The following is a 19,737-nucleotide window of genomic DNA, read 5'->3' as shown; positions in this document are numbered from 1 at the left end:
TTGCTGATCATTGCTGTTTGCAAATTAACCATGTCTTTTCCTATCTTCTAGAGTAATTCATCAGCCACACAAGGTTCTTCTTATTCCAGGGTATCCTATCCTCTCTAGAACAGGAGGTGTTAGCCAATGCTGACACTATGTACAGGAATTAGGAACAGAATGTTTGGCTCAAATTAAATAAACTGCCAAACAAAAAAATAAAGATACTTACCAGGCAAATACCTCAAGTGTTCAATGTGGTTACTATCATCCTGGTTAGTACTCTACTTGACACATGAACTGTAGAGCTCTTTTATTGCTTTATATGCAGACTGATACTCCAACAGAGCATCTAGTTAAGCTATAGCTTACAATTGAAACCCTTGGCTTATTAACAAATGCAACTTTGCAACACCCACAATCTGTTTGCATTGTGTATGAATAACTGCAGCATTCAGACATGTCATCACTGTGTTATGCATTTAACTTGCATCATCTGAAAAAAATTTAACTGTTGGCATCACAAAATGGTACATTCCACAAGCAAGTGGCGTCAAAGTGAACTCTGGTACAAAATTATTAGCACTTGAATCTCACTGAGAAGGTTCATCTCAATTTCCTTGTTCACAACACAATGACGATAAACAAAAAAAAATGAAATCTGGGATCTCTGTAGAGCTCAGGACTAATACCATTTCATTTTTGTCATTTCTTTTCCTGAATCCTACTCATTCCAACAGAGGCATCAATTTGACCACTTAAATACAGCATATATTGCCTTCACTCTAATCGATGTTTGAAAGAGTATCTAACAGCCAACATTCCATTAGGGTGTCTACAGAAAACTTCTCTGAGAAAGAAAAAGCTTGGGAAGAAAGTTGAATAGTTCCAGAAAGGGTACATACATCTTAAATGAATTGAATTAGAGTTAAGAAACAGTAGGAACTGCCGTTGCTGGAGTCTGAGATAACAAAGTGTAGAGCTGGATGAACTCAGCAGGCCAAGCAGCATCAGAGGAGCAGGAAAGCAGTTGTTTCGGGTCTGGACCCTTCTTCAGAAATGGGGGAGGGGAAGGGGACTCTGAAACAAATAGAGAGAGGGGGAGGCGATGATGGAAGGTGGATTGAGGAGCAGATAGGTGGAGAGAAGATGGACAAGTCAAAGAGGCAGGGATGGAGCCAGTAAAGGTGAGTGTAGATATGGACTTGTGATGGGGGTTGGTCAGTTGGGAGGGAGGGGCGGGTAGGTGGAAGGGAAGATGGACAGGTCAAGGGGGTGGGGATGAGGGTAGTAGGTAGGAAGTGGGGGGGGGGGGAGGGGAGATTTTGAAGCTTGTGAAGTCCACATTGAGACCATTGGGCTGCAGGGTTCCCAAGTGAAATATGAGGTGCTGTTTCTCCAGCCTTCAAGTGGCATCGTTGTGGCACTGGAGGAGGCCTAGGATGGACATGTCATCCAAGGAGTGGGAGGGGGAGGTAAAGTGGTTTCCGACTGGGATGTGTAGTCGTTTGTCACGAACTGAGCGTAGGTGTTCCACAAAGTGGTCTCCAAGCCTCCACTTGATGTAAAGGAGGCCACAACGGGAACAGTGGATGCAGTATACCACATTAGCGGATGTGCAGGTGGACATCTGTTTAATGTGGAAGGTTTTCTTGGGGCCTGGGATGGAGGTGATTGGGGAGGTATAGGGGCAGGTGTAGCACCTCCTGCGGTTGCAGGGAAAAGTGCCGGGGGTGGTGGGGCTAGTGGGGAGTGTGGAGCAGATGAGGGAGTCACGGACAGATCCGTCCCTCCGGAAGGCGGATAAGGGTGGGGAGGGAAAAATGTCCTTGATAGTGAGGTCAGATTGCAGATGGTGGAAGTGGCGGAGGATGATGCGTTGAATCCGGAGGTTGGTGGGGTGATAAGTGAGGACGAGGGGAATTCTGTCTTTGTTGTTATTACAGGGAGGGGGTGTGAGGGATGAGTTGTGGGAAATGCAAGAGATGCGGTCGAGGGCGTTTTCGACCACTGTGGAGGGGAAATTGCGGTCCTCGAAAAACGAGGACATCTGGGAAGTCCGGGAGTGGAATGCCTCATCTCGAGAGCAGATGCAGCAGAGGCGAAGGAATTGGGAATAGGGAATGGCATTCTTGCAGAAAGATGGGTGAGAGGAGGTGTATTCTAGGTAGCTGTGAGAGTTGGTAGGCTTGAAATAGATGTCAGTTTTCAGGTGCTTGCCAGAGATAGAAACAGAGAGGTCCAGGAAGGAGAGAGAGGTATTAGAGATAGTCCAGGTGAACTTAAGGTTGGGTGGAAGGTGTTAGTAAAGTGGATGAACTGTTTAAGCTCCCCGTGGGAGCACAAGGCAGTGCCGATACAGTCATCGATATAACGGAGGAAGAGGTGGGGGATGGGGTCAGAGTAGCTGCGGAAGAGGGATTGTTCCATGTATCCTACAAAAAGGCAGGCATAGCTTGGGCCCATGTGGGTACCCATGGCCACCGCCTTTGTCTGTAGGAAGTGGGAGGAATTGAAAGAGAAGTTGTTGAGGGTGAGGACGAGTTTGGCTAAGTGGATGAGGGTGTCAGTGGAGGGGGACTGGTCGGGCCTGCGGGACAGGAAGAAGCGGAGGGCCTTTAGGCCATCTGTATGGGGAATGCAGGTGTATAGGGACTGGACATCCATGGTAAAGATGAAGTGTTGGAGACCAGGGAATCGGAAGTTTTGGAGGAGGTGGAGGGTGTGGGTGGTGTCACGGACGTAGGTGGGGAGTTCCTGGACCAAGGGGGAGAAAATGGAATTGAGATAGGTGGAGATAAGTTCGGTGGGGCAGGAGCAGGCAGAGACAATGGGTCGACCAGGGCAGTCGGGTTTATGGATTTTGGAAAGGAGATAGAAACGGGCGGTGCGGGGTTGGGGAACGATGAGATCGGAGGCTATGGGTGGGAGGTCACCTGAGGTGATGAGGTTGTGGATGGTCTGGGAGATGATGTTTTGGTGGTTGGGGGTAGGGTCATGATCAAGGGGGCGGTAGGAGGAGGTGTCGGAGAGTTGGCGCCCACTTCCTACAGACAAAGGGGGTGGCCATGGGTATCCACATGGGCCCAAGCTATGCCTGCCTCTTTGTAGGATATGTGGAAGAGTCCCTCTTCTGCAGCTACTCTGGCCCCATTCCCCACCTCTTCCTCCGTTATATCAATGATAGTATTGGTGCCGCCTTGTGCTCCCACGAGGAGCTCGAACAGTTCATCCACTTTACTAACACCTTCCAACCTAACCTTAAGTTCACCTGGACCATCTCCTTCCTCGACCTCTCTGTTTCTATCTCTGGCAACCACCTGGAAACTGCTATCTATTTCAAGCCTACCATCTCTCACAGCTACCTAGAATACACCTCCTCCCACCCACCTTCCTGCAAAAATGCCATCCCCTATTCCCAACTCCTTCGCCTCCGCCGCATCTGCTCCTAGGATGAGGCATTCCACTCCCGAACATCTCAGATGTCCTCGTTTTTCAAGGACTGCAATTCCCCCTCCACAGTGGTCGAAAACGTCCTCGACCGCATCTCTCACATTTCCCGCAACTCATCTCTCACACCCCGTCCCCGCAATAACAACAAAGACAGAATTCCCCTCGTCCTCACGTATCACCCTACCAACCTCCGGATTCAATGCATCATCCTCCACCACTTCTACTCCCTGCAATCTGACCCCATTACCAAGGACATTTTTCCCTCCCCACCCTTATCTGCCTTCCGGAGGGACCGCTCTCTCTGTGGCTCCCTCGTCTGCTCCACACTCCCCACTAGCCCACTAGCCCACCACCCCTGGCACTTTTCCCTGCAAAACCGCAGGAAGTGCTACACCTGCCCCTCCACCTGCCCCCTCACCCCCATCCCAGGCCCCAAGAAAACCTTCCACATTAAACAGATGTTCACCTGCACATCTGTTAATGTGGTATATTGTATTCGCTGTTCCCGATGTGGCCTCCTCTACATTGGGGAACCCAAGCAGAGGCTTGAGACCGCTTTGTGGAACACCTACGCTCAGGTCGTGACAAACAACTGCACCTCCCAGTCGTGAAACACTTCAACTCCCCCTCCCACTCCTTGGATGACATGTCCATCCTAGGCCTCCTCCAGTGCCACAACGATGCCACCCGAAGGCTGGAGGAACAGCACCTCATATTTCGCTTGGGAACCCTGCAGCCCAATGGTCTCAATGTGGACTTCACAAGCTTCAAAATCTCCCCAACCCCGATCTCATCCCAAGACCAGCCCAGCTTGTCCCCTCCTCCTTGACCTGTCTGTCTTTTCTCCCATCTATCCGCTCCTCCCACCTCACTGACCAACTCCCAACCCCATTTCCTACCTACTGACCTCATCGCTGCCACCTTGACCTGTCCATCTTCCCTCCCATCTACCCACCTCTCCCTCCCAACTGACCAACCCCCATCCCAACTCCCTACCTACACTCACCTTTACTGGGTCCATCCCTGCCTCCTTGACCTGTCCATCTTCTCTCCACCTATCTGCTCCTCAATCCACCTTCCATCATCGCCTCCCCCTCTATTTATTTCAGAGTCCCCTTCCCCGCCCCCATTTCTGAAGAAGGGTCCAGACCCGAAATGTCAGCCTTCCTGTTCCTCTGATGCTGCTTGGCCTGCTGTGTTCATCCAGCTCCACACCTTGTTATCTCTGAATTAGAGTTAAAATGTGTATAGTAAAAGGAGAGATGGTATAGGAAAACTGCAACTCCACCAATTTCTTGTGAATGCTGCAAGATGCTTCTTGGTGTTTTTATAGGCCTGCAAGTGTAGCCTGAAAATACTGCTGGTTGGCCAATCCCTTAGCAAGTAGCATCCCTCTCATCAACGATTTCAGACACTTGTACAACAATATTTGATGGGAAGGGAGATGAAAGTGCTGGTATTCTGACCAGTAGATCAGTTATGTCATTGGAGAACACAACGGATAACAAAAACAAAGTTGCTGGAAAAGCTCAGCAGGCCTGGCAGCATCTGTGAAGGAAATGTTAACTTTGACATTGGAATGTCATGCCATGTTCCTCAAATAAATTGAGGGGAAAAGGTGATGTAAGTGTTTACTGAGGTAATTTCAATATTATTGCATAATCTGGACTGAGGCCGACATCACTGCATTCAACATAACCTTGCCTGTAGCCCCCAGTTCCATGCAACAAGTATCAAAACTCTGTAGCTATACATCCTGATGTCCCAGAGATTGCATTGGCTGTTGCATAAAACACTTAAATATTGAAGTTGGAATTCTTCACTAACTCTACCTTCACTTACATCTGGTACTATGATTGTAACAAGCAATGAGGTGTTCTCTGGTTCACTCACCCAGCTCAGGTGAAAGTTGCCAGTGCAAATACACCTCATTTATTTTCTTTGATCATTTATTCCAGTTCTGAGGCATTCCTCTAAATTATTTACTTATTATCTGCTTACTACTGATATAGCGATGGACGTTTTTCAGAACTTTAAGGATAAACATTGCATTTTTTTAAGCACATGAAGACAGTCATACTGTATTCAAAATATCCAGCTTTGGTTTAAATAACTGACTTTCTTGTAATTTAAAAAAAGAAAAATGCCAACTTACTCTGAGGATTTTGTGTCTCTTTTTTCTCTGCAAATGAACAAAAGGAAGTCAATAATCCATGTTAAGGAAAGAGGAAATTGTCAAAGGTTCAGTCATAAATATTAAAATCCCAAAACAGAAGCCTATGTTAATCACTGACATTCAGACCAATTAACACCTAGGTCTAACACTGAACTAAATTGTTAATTTTCTTTTGTATTCATCCACGGGATGTGGGCTTTGCTGACTAGGCCAGCATTTATTGTCCATCCTTAATTGTCCAGAGGGCAGTTAAGAGTCAACCACATTGCTTTGGGCCTGGAGTTACATGTAGATCAGACCAGGGAAGGATGGCAGTTTCCTCCCCTAAATTACATTACTGAGCCAGACAGGTTTTTTTTGACAGTGGACAACGACTTCACGGTCATCATTAGGACTCTTAATTCTAGTGCAGTCAGTTGGTTTTACTTAACTTCAAAAGAGATTCATTAATTCACCTTTCAAGTAACATTCAGTTGAGTGTTTGATTGATTACAGTAGTAGATTGAAACTTGTTAATAGGTTTTACTTTATTTCTAGAGCTACATGGAATGTCCATGTGTCACTCCAATAGTTTCTTGATCTTTGTTTTTAATTTAGCCTATTTTCCTAATCAACCTGTTCAGAATATTATTACACATCTCCGAAGCAGGTGGGACTTGAATCTAGGCCTCTTGATTCAGGGGTTGGGACACTACCACTTTGCCAAAAGAGAGCTCTCACTTTGTTTCTTTCTCGATTTGCTCCTTTTATTGGCATCACTTATTCCATTTTGCCTCTCCATTAAAATCCATTATGTCTCTGTACAACTATCAACCAGGGAATTCCTCAATTGAGGGAAGGCTGAGTGTAAAGTTCAAGAATTTGACTTGGGTTTTTCACCTGAGTTTCCATAAATGCTGAGAGTATTAGAATGCAGTGAAAAAGTGCCGACACTCTCAGAGTTAATGTTGGATAAAATGGCCTCAGATTGAGCTCTGAACAAGAGCTCAGTTTCAGGTGGAGATGGCCTTCCTCATGTTGATATTGTTTGCAAGTTATCTGGCAGGTTGCATAGTGCACCCCACATTTCTTGAAGCATGTTTACCAGTATTCTTCATTCGCCTGGGACCTCAAAAAGTCTGCTTCTCAGTGGAAGCAATTTGCAATGTCACCCTCCTTTGATTTGGCAACTGTGGTGTCCCAGTCCTTTGTCTGAGGTCTTGTGAAGACAGGCCTATAAAGTCATCACTTGCACCATGTCCTCCAATCTAGCCTCTAAATGGCATGTAGTTTCAATGTCTGACCTGATGCTTGCAAGAGTCAGATCAACTTCAGAAATACTGCTCTTTTCTTCCTCTATGGGCTGAGGGGCATCAAGATCCACAGCAGTAAAATGTAAGTGAGATACATGAATTAATATGTCATGTTGAGGGACAACAGAGAAAAACAGGTTGGGGTTGGAAGCAGCTGCAGCTTATCGCACAGACTTTGTGGGAGAAGTCAGAAGGCACAAACCATTATGTATAAAGAAATCCTGTATAAAGAAAATCTGTCTTATAGTGGTAGCAGCAGCTACAGCGTCTGTGCTGTTCCTTCCCATTTGGCCAGGAATCTCTCTTTAAGAGAAGAAGAAGGTGCAGAATGGCTCTCCTTCATCTGGTAAAGACGTTCTCTTGTGCAGCATTCTGCACAAAAGTCCGATATTGTGAGATGTGCAGAGAATGCATCTGTCAGCTGATAATCTGCATGTGCAATGTGACAAGTAAAGGGCTGTAATAGTGGTGACTGCAAGCAAGAGGAGAAAAAACATCTGTGAAATGCAAAGCAATTATTGCAGGACAGTGTTGTGAGTGCTGTGGGTAATGAAGATGTGAGCAGTGAGCTGGAATCAGAATGGAGTTGAATAGACCCCTGACCTTAATAACTCTTGTCCTTTAATTGCAGTCAACATCACCTCATTTACATGCATGATTTTCTGCGAGAAAACAGTCTGCATATTCCCAGATAATGCAATGTCACAAATACTGTTCTTTCCTCTTAAATACCCCCACACTGGTTTTATTAAAAAAGCTGTCATCTGCTGAACCTTCTAAAGGATTGAGGCCCAGAGGTGACTCCAGCAACATTTCCTAATTCCTCCAATACAACTGAAAGCAGATTGTGGATTCTCTTTCCTGGATCATTTCATTTCTCTCCTTGGGAATAATTCTTGCTGGTGGATTCTTTGCTTGCAGTCCCATCAGTCGCCAATGTATAAAGTGGCAACAAGCTATATAAGAATTCTGGAAGAAGCCAACAACCAATCAGTGAAAACAAAAATAACCATATCAGCAAGCTTGCTATGAAGTTGAAGATGAGAGCGAAAGTGCCATTTTACAAGAGACGTAAAGTCTAATGAATAGTGAAACTGTGAACGATTGTATGAATATATTTTTTGTGTATTCGAGGCAGTAAAGAGACTTTGTGGTCTGACAAAAAATTCAATTGAAGAGCTTTGCTTTCTCATTTGAATAGCTAATTACAACCTGCCAACAAACACTCAGGATACATTATATGCTGTCTGGATGAGTTTGGAAAATCTTGACAATCTTGTAAACTAATGTTAGATTTTTCTCTGCCAGTACAGCATCTTAGTTGACCAGTGGGTCTTAGAATTCAGTTTCTTTTTATTATTTAATTTATTACCTGGCAATTGTTGACAATCCTCCAGTACTTGATGGAAGTTGGAAACTTTACTAGCTTTTGTAGTTGTCTTGCCGGTTGAAAATCATCTTGCTTTTGCGTCGACGGCATCACAGATGTTTGATTTTGCTGCGATTGCTTTAATGATACCAGTTTCTATGAGCTCATAATGAATTCCAAAAGGACGTGATTCTCCATTGTTTTCCAATTGTTAACATACATGAAGAGGCTTCTTGAGGCTTTTAAATTAACATTAACTTTTCTGTATCCTAACTCATTATTGCCAGTAATTTAGACTTGCTACTAAACCACTGATCATAACTTTAGGGACTTCAGTGTCAATAACTACAAGAATGATGAGGTTTTTTTTCTATTCATTTGGGGGATGTTGGGCATTGCTGGGTGGCCAGCATTTCTTGCCCATCCCTAATTGCCCTTGAGAAGGTGGTGGTGAGCTGCCTTCTTGAACCACTGCAATTCATCTGCTGTGAGTTGACCTGCAATGTCCTTAGGGAGGGAATTCCAGGATTTTGACAGTCAAAGAATGGCGATATATTTCCAAGTCAGGATGGTGAGTGGCTTGGAGGGGAACTTGAAGATGGTGGTGTTCCCATATGTCTGTTGCCCTTGTCTTTCGAGATGGAAGTGGTTGTGGGTTTGGAAGGTTCTGTCTGAGGATCTTAGGTGAATTTCTGCAGTACATCTTGTAGATAGTACACACTGCTGCTACTGAGTGTCGGTGGTGGAGGGAGTGGACACTTGTGGATGTAGTGCCAATCAAGCAGGCTGCTTTGTCCTGGATGGTGTCAGGCTTCTTGAGTGTTGTTGAGGCTACATTCATCCAGGCAAGTGGGGAGTATTCCATCACACTCCTGACTTGTGCCTTGTAGATGATGGACAGATTTTCAGGAGTCAGGAGGTGAGTTACTCGCCGCACTATTCCTAGCTTCTGGCCTGCTCTTGTAGCCACTCTGTTAATGTGGTGAGTCCAGTTGACTTTCTGGTCAATGATAACCCCCAGGATGTTGATAGTGGGGGATTCAGTGATGGTAACACCATTGAATGTTAAAGGGTGGTGGCTAGATAGTCTCTTATTGATGATGGTCACAGCCTGGCATTTGTGTGGCGCAATGTCACTTGCCAGCCCAAGCCTGGATATTGTCCAGATCTTGGTTTTGACTTTCAGGTAAGCTGTTAAATTGAAGCTTCTTCTGCCATCTCAAATAATAGATCCCATAGCACTTTTCAAAAAAAGAGCCCTGTAATTTTTGTATTGGACTGTTGTCTATTGGCTCATGGTCTACAGGGCAGCACTGATACTTCAACCACAAACATTAAACAAATTTGTGTCAACTTTCAACAAGCCACATTTTTCTGATACTGACATGTCAGATGAGCCTGCTGTTACAGACACGAATGAGAATGAAGGTTAGGTCACTTCTACAATGTTGAAACAGATGCACAAACACCAGTTTTACACCCAAGCGATAGGTTGAACATTTTTCTTGTTGCTAATTTCAGGACCATATTGCACATGAATTAGCTGCTGTGCTTCCCTTTGCATTTCTATAGGAATATGGGTTGGAAAGGAAAATAGAAAATACTAGAGAAACTCAGCAGGTCGGGCAGCATCTGTGGAGAGATGAACAGTGTTAATGTTTTGAGTCCAGTGAGAGGGGTATCGCTGCTGTCCATCATCAAAAAGATCATTCCAAAATTCCTGGTCAATCCTCCAGTGGCTGAAGAGTTCCTCCCAGAGTTGCAGCAAGAATTCCTTTCATCAGGAGGCACAACAGACTTAATCTTCACAGCAAGACATACTCAGGAAAAGTGCAAAGATCAGCAGCAATTTCTATACATTGTCTTTTTTTGATCTCAAAAAGAGCTTCAACTCCATTAACCAGAAGGGAAAATGGCATGTTCTCCTCGAATTTGAATGCCCACAGGAAAGCATCATCATCCCCTAATGCTGCGCAATGCATGTGTGATCATCATCAGATGCAATAACTGTACAAATTGGGTCAATGTCATCAGACCGGTGCTTTTCTGCATCTTCTCTGCCACAACACTCCACTCCAATTCACCTAGCTTCCCTCTGGTGCGGAGCTAATCTACAGGATGAATGGGAAACTTCTCAATCTGTGTGGTCTTGAGTACAGAACCAAGATCAACCTCTTTTATCAAGCTGCAGTATGCAGACAACACATCTGTGTGTGCACAGTCAGAGTCCAAGTTCCAAATACTCATTGATCCATTCACCAAGGCAAATGAAAAAAATGGGTGTTAGACTGAACAGACAAAAGTCAAAGGCGCTATACCAGTCTACTTTTGCCACAGCCCACTGTCTTCCAGTCACCAAGATCCAAGGTGAGCCACTGGACAACGCGGATCGATTCCTTTGGAATTGGAGCTCCACTCAGAGAGAGCAGACATTGACAGTGGAATTCAACATTGCCTCCAGCGTAGCCTTTGATCATCTGAGGAACTGCACATTTGATGACAAAGATGTCAGACCCGGCACCAACCTCATGATCTACAGGGCATTGGTGTTACCAGCCCTATTAAATGTATTGGAGACACAGACAGTGTATAGCAGTCACCACAAATCCCTTGAGAAATATCACCAGGGATGCCTTCACAAAATCTTGCAAATCCACGGGCAGAATATACACTCCAATGTCAGTTTTCTCTCTTACATGAACACACACAATAGTGAGGCACAGGCTACGGTCAATCAGCTGTATTGGACGGGCCATCTCATCCACATACCTGACTCAAGTCTTCCGAAGACTGATTTCAGGACCATATTGCACGTAAATTAACTACTGTGCTTCCCTTCACATTTCTATAGGAATATAGGTTGGAGAGGAAAGCAGAAAACAGAGTAGACAAGGCTGTCTACTCCCAGCTTTGTCACAGCAAGCAGTTATCAGGAGGGCAGAGGAAACGTTTCAAGGATATCTTCCGATCATTCTCAAATGCAATTCCTCCTCCCTCCTGACTTGTAGGAATCTTTAGGTCATGCCTGCCCAATTTGGAAAAGAAACATTCATGAAGTGGCTAACTATTTCATGTGTTTCCAACGTGCTCAGATGGAGAAGAAGCACAAACAGTGGGAGGAGCATCCAAAAACACTCTCCCTTCAGGATCACACCTGCTCCACTTGTGGTAGAGTTTGTGGATCCAACATTGGCTATTCAGTCACCTCATATCATATAATAATCGATCCCAAGGGACTACATATGAAGACGATTGTAGCTAACACTAGCAGTTTTCTGTGAAGTGCTTTGTCACATCCAAAGAACTTACGAGGTAAAGCATAAATGGAAATTCTTACAGTTTAACCTTAAATTTCAGAATATACTGAAATAATAAACTTCCCACTAATCATTGAAAAGTCTGAGTGATAGCAAACTTAAATTGTTGAAATGAAACTCACACGCCCTCTCGACGGCAACACATTATGTAAGTAAGGATGAGGCACAGAATCAGAGCAATCACTAAAGGAACAGTGATTGTCACCACATAGTCTAAGTAGTAGTCTCTGTCTTCAATGGAATTTGAAGGTGGGTTGTATTCTCCACCATCCGTAAGGACACCATCGCCCGGAATCAAATCAGCATCGGGGATATCAGGTTTGGATTTATCAATCTGTGAAACAAAAATATGATAGGTTATTGAAGCTTGTGTTTATAATTCAATACGTATATTCTACATAATTCAAGATATATTGTATGAAACTCTTCCATCTTCATATGCTTCCTGTCAACATTTCTCATCATCAATTCCTATGTCCACATTGTATGACATTTGCCAATGTAAAGTTTTCACTCTACAGTTACATTGTCCCAACACAGGTAGTGCTGTAACAGATCAGTTTGCATTTCTAAAGGTGCCAATCATGTACTATGAACACTTCTATGTTCCATAAGCTTTGTCAATGTGAAAATCTGTTCTTGGCTGCTGGCATGGTCCATGGGCCTGTTATTTTATTTTATTTTTAACTTTGCAATCACAGGCATGGTGATCCTACTCTCCTTAAATATATTTCACAAATGTATTTTAAACTGTTTATTTTAGAAATGTTCCCTATCATACACATCCCCCTGCTGTTTCCAGTTTGCAGCCTGCCGCCTTTCAAGATTGAAATGGAGCACGTTGCTTTTCACTCCCTGGTAGCAGGTTTACTATTTTATTTTCTAAACTCCTCCATATTTCTTGCATGTTCTGGAACTTAGCATTCACTCTGTAGATTTTACCACCTTAATGGCCTGAATCCCAGCTGTAGCCTGTCTGGTTGAGCAAGAGGCCCATTCCTAGAGGTTTCCATCTCTATAATCCCCTAACTATGTTAGGCCTGCCCAAGGATTTGTTTCCTTTCCCATCATGTACTTTCTTTGCTCTTCATCCCAGAGGTCCCGTGTAGTGATTGAACCAGGGCCAGGTAGATCTGGTTGTCTAGGAGATCCTTGATTGGGGATGTTAACCTGGGCCAATCAGGGAACCTTGACCTCCTCAGAAGGCCTCTTCAGTCTAGAGACTGGGCTTTGAACTGGCTGGTCAGAGTCCATGTACTGTGCACATGTAAATAAAGGGTGACTTGGTGACAGGATACTGGCCTCTGTGCAGTTATTTCACCCTGTCATGCATAACTTATCATTCTCACCTCATTTCAGTTCCAGATTCTGCCTAATTCATCAATGGCCTAATTTCCTCACCAAAGCCAACACATGTAGGTTTGTTCTTCACAATTCAATGATTTTCATTTTTGAAGACATTCCAATAATCCCTGTTAGTACTGTTGGCAGTTGCTCTTGTTCCCAATCTGGTAAAATATGATTGTAGCATTCATGATTGTTGTAAAACTGGAGATGACAGTGGCGAAGTAGTAATGTCTGTGGATGAGTAATCTAGTGACCCAGAGTGGCCCTGGGTTCAAATCCTATTATGGCTGCTGGTGGAATTTAATTTCAATTAATTAAATCTGGAATGTAAAGTTTGTCTCTGTAATGTAACGACCATTAACTTTTCTTAAACCCATCTGGTTCACTAATGTCCTTCAGGGGAAGAAATCTGGCGTCCTTAACTGATCTGATCTGCACATGACTCGATATCCACAGCGATGTGTGTGACTCTTAAGTGTCTCCTGAAATAGCTGGACAAGCTGCTTAGTTCGAGGGTAATTAGGAAAGGCAACAAATGTTTGTTTTGCTAGCATGAAAGAGTAAAGAAGAAAAATGATGTGAACACTGTAAAATGGTCGTTGTATACAATTTGAAAGAGTAGTACCCCAGTGTTCACACAATTTTGATAGCATGCACAGGAATAAGTTCAGTACATACCACTTTCTACTTATGTGGTGCCTTTACAATGGAAAAATCTGTGATGTCATCACTCAAAAGTGTAAGGAAAAAAACAGGCTGAACAAATGAAGGGTGGATCAGGAGGGGTCTAAGAGGTTGTTTTTACATCTGAGTTTACTGAGGGCTCTGGACTATTCTTTCTTCTATCTCTATTACAAAGGCACATGAGTCACTTAAGGGAAAGACCAAAGACAAAAGAATTTGGAGTTCAAAGTTTTAATTTTCCAAAACTGAATTTGTCTGCTTCTATTCTTATCTATCCAATCATGGTCAGAGAATCACCTTAGTAGATTCTTTTCTCAGACACAGATCATTACTTTGAGTGTTCCCCAGGGATCTGTTCTAAGTCGTTCCTAATTCTCATTTACAAGCTGCTGCTTGGTGTCATCATGAGATGTTAGTCATAGAAGCATTGAGTTATACAGCCCTTCAGCCCAACTCATCAATGCCGGCCATGTTTCCTAAACTGAAGTAGTCCCATTCACCTGAGTTTGGCCCATATTCCCCTAAACCTTTCCTACTCATGTGGCTGTCTAATGTCTATATGTCATCCATCTTACGTGGCTGCGCACATAGCCAACCTCATTGATCTTTAAGGGGCCCTAATCTCTTCCTTGTTAGCCTTTTGCCCTTAATATACTTGGTGAATCTCTTTGGATTCTCCATTACCTCATCTGCCAAAGCTATCGTATGTCCCCTTTTTGACCTCCTGATTTCCCTCTTAAGTGTACTCTTACATCCCTTGCACTGCTCAAGGGATTCACTTGATCATAGCTGCCTACACCTGACATATGCCTCCTTCTTTTTCTTGGCCAGACCCTCACTATCTCTCGTCATCTCGTATTCCCTACTCCTGCCAGCCTTGTCCTTCTCAGTAACAGGTATACGCTGGCTCTGAACTCTCTATCTTGCTTTCGAAAGCCTCCTACTTGCCAGATGTCCCTTACCTGTGAACAGCTTCTTCTAGTTGGTTAATAAACATAAATTCCACATTGATTCATTTATCAAAAAACTGAGTTTACTTCTGTACATGATTCTGCAAACTGTCAACTTTCTGGATTACTGGCATTTATCAGGATTGCTGACCCTGTCACTCATCTATGCTTTAAATATAACAGTGACGAATGCAGGGTCTTTTGACAGAGGGGCCTAAAATTCTGGAGGTATAGGACACTGTAGAGCAAAGTTTAATGAATATGGAGGTGAACCTCTGAGGTAAGCCATAATGAGACTTTGACTTCAGTAGTCATGTGAAAGTATTTTACTAGGAGGCTGGAACTTGTACAAGCCCAGAGCAGGCTCCTCTGTAGCCTTGCCATGTACAGACTGTTAATAAATGCTGTTTAAAAGTAATCTAGAAGTCTGACCTGAGATTGAATGAAGAACCTATATGAAACAATGCAGCCATGTAGATCAAAGGGGCTTTGATATAAAACTAAATGTAATTGATTTACAATGGACAACAGAGGAAGCATTTCTACAAAGGTTCTGTACGATATGAAGCTGCCCTTGGCCACTTATTGTTGCTGAATGGCAAGGAAGATGTATTTATGGTAGGAACCAAAATGATGATTTTTGGTTTTCCTATTGTACAATTGACTGAATGTTTTCAATCGTATATTACAAAGTAATCTTCATTCTTCAACTATTGTGGGTAACACGATGGGAATCCCACGAGTTATTTGATGAGACCATGAAATGTCACAGATTTACAAAACTTTGACTGAATAAACGCTTTTCAGAGGAAATCTCCAGTTAGATTTTCCTGTGAAAAGGATGGTGAGGATAACAACACTCACTGTCATGCGAAATTCATATTGCAAATCCCACTGAGCACATACACAGTTAAACATTAAAGTTGCCCTCTAATTGCATTATTCCTATGTAAATTGCATAAAAACAGCATTTCACTTACTAGTTTCCTATTTATAAATAAAGATCCCTATTGTAGATACAGGTTAAATTCAGCCCTCATCCCCATTGCAAACTGAATACCCTTTTAACAGTGTGGTAAGTCTTAATTTCTAAGAATTAACTTCTCTAGCACTGAAAATTAATGTTTGCATGCATGGGGTCACACTCATTCAGTTTCTTTTAAATTTCACAGTTCCAATTGTGACTTTTCAAACTGTTCAGTTCAGGAAATGCACAGTTGTTTGGCCTGTTTCCACAAGCCCCTGATGCCCTTTCCAGTGTATTATGCTATTTCCACGTCCCGCTGGCAGCAATCTGGGATGTCTATGGGCAAGCACAAGTTCAATCATTTGCTCACAGCAAACTCTAGATCCTCTAGAACTGCAATGAGATGAAATAGTCACTTTTTTTTCCCATTGAGAGATTTTCTTGAATTAAAAGTAGATCCATTTGAATTGTAAACATTTGTACCTTGTACGTAAAAGGGAGAAAATTTTATTCTAATGTTGCAACGAATTTTGGGAGACGCTTTGTGACTTATTCTCAATTCAACCACTCAGAAGTACTTACCAGTAAAATATTACACCAGTCAATTATAAAATGTGGACTAAATGTATCTTCACAGCTGACAGGTTCCTGTTGGTCATCACACTGTTCATCAGGGCTTGCTTCTTCTTCCAAGCAAGAGGAAAAGGGAATATTGGAGCCAACCTTTACATACACACTGTAAAAACAAACTTGTCATATTATATATAATTTTAAGTAGGGTAGTTTTATTTGTAATGGCATTATGTCAAGGAGATTATAAAATTATCGATCTGTTGAAAATACTTCTTATCAAAATATTTAATTCAATGCCCTACTTTTAGGCTTTTCAACAGAAATAATATTTTTAAAGACATTAATGCATCTTAATTATTGTGGGCATTTTTGTTATTATTGGGAAAGATCCATATATTCTCCTTGTAGAGAGTTCTGCAGCAACAAATAAGTCACAAAGAGTCCAGCAAAATCAGAGGGGCCATTTGGATATAGCTAGGAATGTTGGTACTAAATTATCCGCATGAAATTTATACAAGTCTGGGGCTCTTTGGAAATGGTCTGGGATGGTGTTGGCACAGTGCTAATGCCAGTTTGTAGCCGCATATTTGCAAAGTTAACAATGCATCCTTGTGAGGCATCAGAAAACCATTAGCTTCTATCACTGTCTCCTTAATTGCTATGAAGGGAGTGATGCTTACCTGTTTTGTAGTTTGCAGCCTTTTTTGTCCTGGAGATCTACCACAGCAACAATGTCAAAAGTTGAGATGGAGGCTGGGTAACGTAACATTGAAACAGCCATTTGAATAAAGTTTTCCATGAGTTTCTGTCCATATTTCTCTGCCACTAGCCCACCATCCAACACATATCCACCAGTTGCTTTTTGAATCCAATGTTTTTCCGGTTCAGGTGCTTTCACTCAACCAGCATTAGATTGTGTCAGTGAGTTTGCGGTATTGTGTACTCTCACAGCGTGTGAACTGGGAAATCATTGAGGATCTTCTGTGCAAGTTGTCAAAGGCTTTAGATCTGAGGGACTTTGAAGTCACCTAAAATGACACCTACAATCTCTGCGGTCAATCACTAATGTTGTGCAATTAGTGACAGGTAAGATTAAAGTCTACAACGTCCATTTATAACAACATTAGAGGCATTTTCTCGAGTGCAGGCATTAATGGAGCTATTTCAGTACTGTAATAAGTAGTTAAGAATACTTGGTTCACTTCCACAATGTTGCTTCTGGGAAATAGTGGGGGGGGGGGTTGATGAGTCAGTGGGGTTGGGAATTGATGAGGCAATTTGAGTCCAAAAGGGATCAGGGGTAAAGCTGGGAATGGCTGGATCTGGACAGTCCATTTGGAATTGGGGTTTTGGTTGGGGCTGTGTGTCATCAGATATTTATGGAGGATTGCAGCAGAGTTGGAGAGTGTTGTATTCATGGGGGAGTCAAGGACTTTTTGTGGGAGCTAGTTGAGTTTCTGTGGGGTAGATGGGAGTTAGAGCAGGTTTTAATTCCTCTCTCTTTTCTTGGTTAACCACCTAAAGTCTCTGACTCCAAGTTAGAGTTGGGGATGACTTCGGAGGGTTCCAAAATTTCCCATCAGGCCTTTTAACTTTCTGAGTAGTGTCTGTAGAGTTGGCTATGTCACTGCTTCTGCATGGCCCTGATGTGAAATTCTTGACTATGCTGCTGCAAAGAATATAATTCAATAGAAAATTCCAGGGCATGGTCTTACTTGTTGATTGAACCAGTTGTCATTATTGCTTGCATTTGTTTAGTTCAAGTTTGTATAATAAAGATTTTTCAGGTATTTCAATTTAATCCAAGTGTCTAACCCCTAACTTTCTTGCCCATGGTACTTGCCCAAGGGCATATTATGTCCTTGCAATGGTTATTGTCTATCAATCCACCTTCTTAGCAATGTTTCAATTCAAGCACAAGGCAAGAGATTAAGATATTGCACAACTCACAAGCTGCAGCAAAAGTGTGTCTTTTGTGAGGAAGGCACAGATATATTATTGTTACTTTAAAACCTCGGTTCCAAAGTGGACAAACTATGTATAGCTTCACGTTTAATTTGTATTTCTATAATTTATGTGTCAAGAAAGGAAGGGAATATTAAGGAGGGAAGGACATAGTTTCAGTTTCACCTTTTAGCTCTCTGAGTGGCACACATTACCAGGAAATTTGTTTATATGACTTTGAATGTCACCGAATAACAAATCCTTGAGGTGAATAGAATAGCACTTTAGAAAACAGGGGTAGAAGAGGGAAAGTAATTGGGCTACTATTGCCTAGCAGCGAGGTGTCATGTGATACAGGCAGGCAAAGTCAGAAGCAGATCATTTTAGAAAAACAGAATATCCAGAAGGTTAGTGCAGATTTTCTTCAGAGGAAGTGGCAGGTCATTCAGAGATAAAACACCTGTAAAAGTAGCAAATATACTTACTTGTCTCCAGAAAAGACCAAACAGAACAAAAGAAGCCCTGAGTGGCTTACAGTTAGGAAGATAAAACCTCCAGAAACAGAAGACAGTGGAATAGCAGTTTAAGAATGTCATGGTGAGAAATCAATGAGTTGTGTTAGCAGTTTATGTAAGGGTTTTAGGGAGACAAATTAACTAAAAAGAATTGAACGGCAGCCATGCAGACTGACGAGGAATTTGGAAGCAGGGACAAAGTGACCCTTTACTCAGGTTTGAGTATCTGTGAGGCTGTTGTTGAGGAAAATAAAGATTGAGTCTCTATTTCTTATATTTGTAATAAGCCAGTTTCAGTTATTGTATAGTGCAGAGTACTGTTTTCCCCTTTTGTAAGTAAGAAACTTCAATGTTCTTTCATTAAAACTACAGTGGCAACTTCTTGTGAATATGTTTAGTGATTGACCACTACAGTTAAAAAACTACAAAAATAATAAAATATACCATTTCTCAAGTCACGCTGAGATTTGACTTGTCCAGTATTACCATCAGCTGAGATCACAACATTTCAAAACCATACAGTTACTCTGAATGGTCATTCTGGTAGCCTTATGTCACAGCAACCTTGTGATAATGAATGACTATGTGTTGGTCTTCCATCACTGTGATCCAAAGGTTTGTGTATGAATCAGCTTTCATTTAAAATGCAATGGTCACCTGACAAATATTTGCTTCCTAGATCATTGTTGATATTGTAACATGGCTAGTGCCTACCCAAAATCAATGAGTGCCATGAAGGTATAGTGTGGTGTAGTGACCAAGAATGAGAGGAGCACTGTCATTCTAATCCCACTACTCCAAGGAGTCGCTGCATAACATAAAGCTTTCCTTTTACTCAAGTCCCAATCTGACCAACTGGATGCTTTCTTCATATTAGACTTGGAATAAAGAAAACATCGATCAGGCATTCTTTAATAAACACGAAAGCTGTCGGGTTCTTATAGAACAAAACCCATTCAATGAAGCTGCAGAATTGGTTAACACATACTATTCGTAAAATGAAAATCCATGTATTTAACTTGTTAACTAACCCAGAATATACTCTTGCTCTCTCTTTTCAGGTAAAAGAACAAAAGAAATTACTTCAGAGATAGTAGGAACTGCAGATGCTGGAGAATCTGAGATAAGAAGGTGTAGAGCTGGATGAACACAGCAGGCCAAACAGCATCAG

The 19,737-nt window shown here is 42.5% G+C and overlaps 1 protein-coding gene across 1 annotated transcript in view; it reads right to left on the bottom strand.

The window, feature by feature from the left end:
• Positions 1-19,737, bottom strand: part of LOC109912581 (alpha-sarcoglycan-like) — a 78,138-nt gene that overhangs the window by 5,317 nt on the left and 53,084 nt on the right. Inside the window, exons 7-9 of the mRNA XM_048614405.1 lie at positions 16,117-16,270; positions 11,709-11,920; positions 5,588-5,614 (exon numbers count right to left, since the gene is read on the bottom strand). Coding sequence (XP_048470362.1) covers positions 5,588-5,614; positions 11,709-11,920; positions 16,117-16,270 — 393 coding nt within the window. The remainder of the gene's footprint in view (positions 1-5,587; positions 5,615-11,708; positions 11,921-16,116; positions 16,271-19,737) is intronic.

The sequence above is a fragment of the Rhincodon typus genome, chromosome 30, assembly GCF_021869965.1.
Source record: "Rhincodon typus isolate 14 chromosome 30, sRhiTyp1.1, whole genome shotgun sequence".
Taxonomy (NCBI): Eukaryota; Metazoa; Chordata; class Chondrichthyes; order Orectolobiformes; family Rhincodontidae; genus Rhincodon; species Rhincodon typus.
This window is presented reverse-complemented; position numbering and strand designations above follow the sequence as displayed.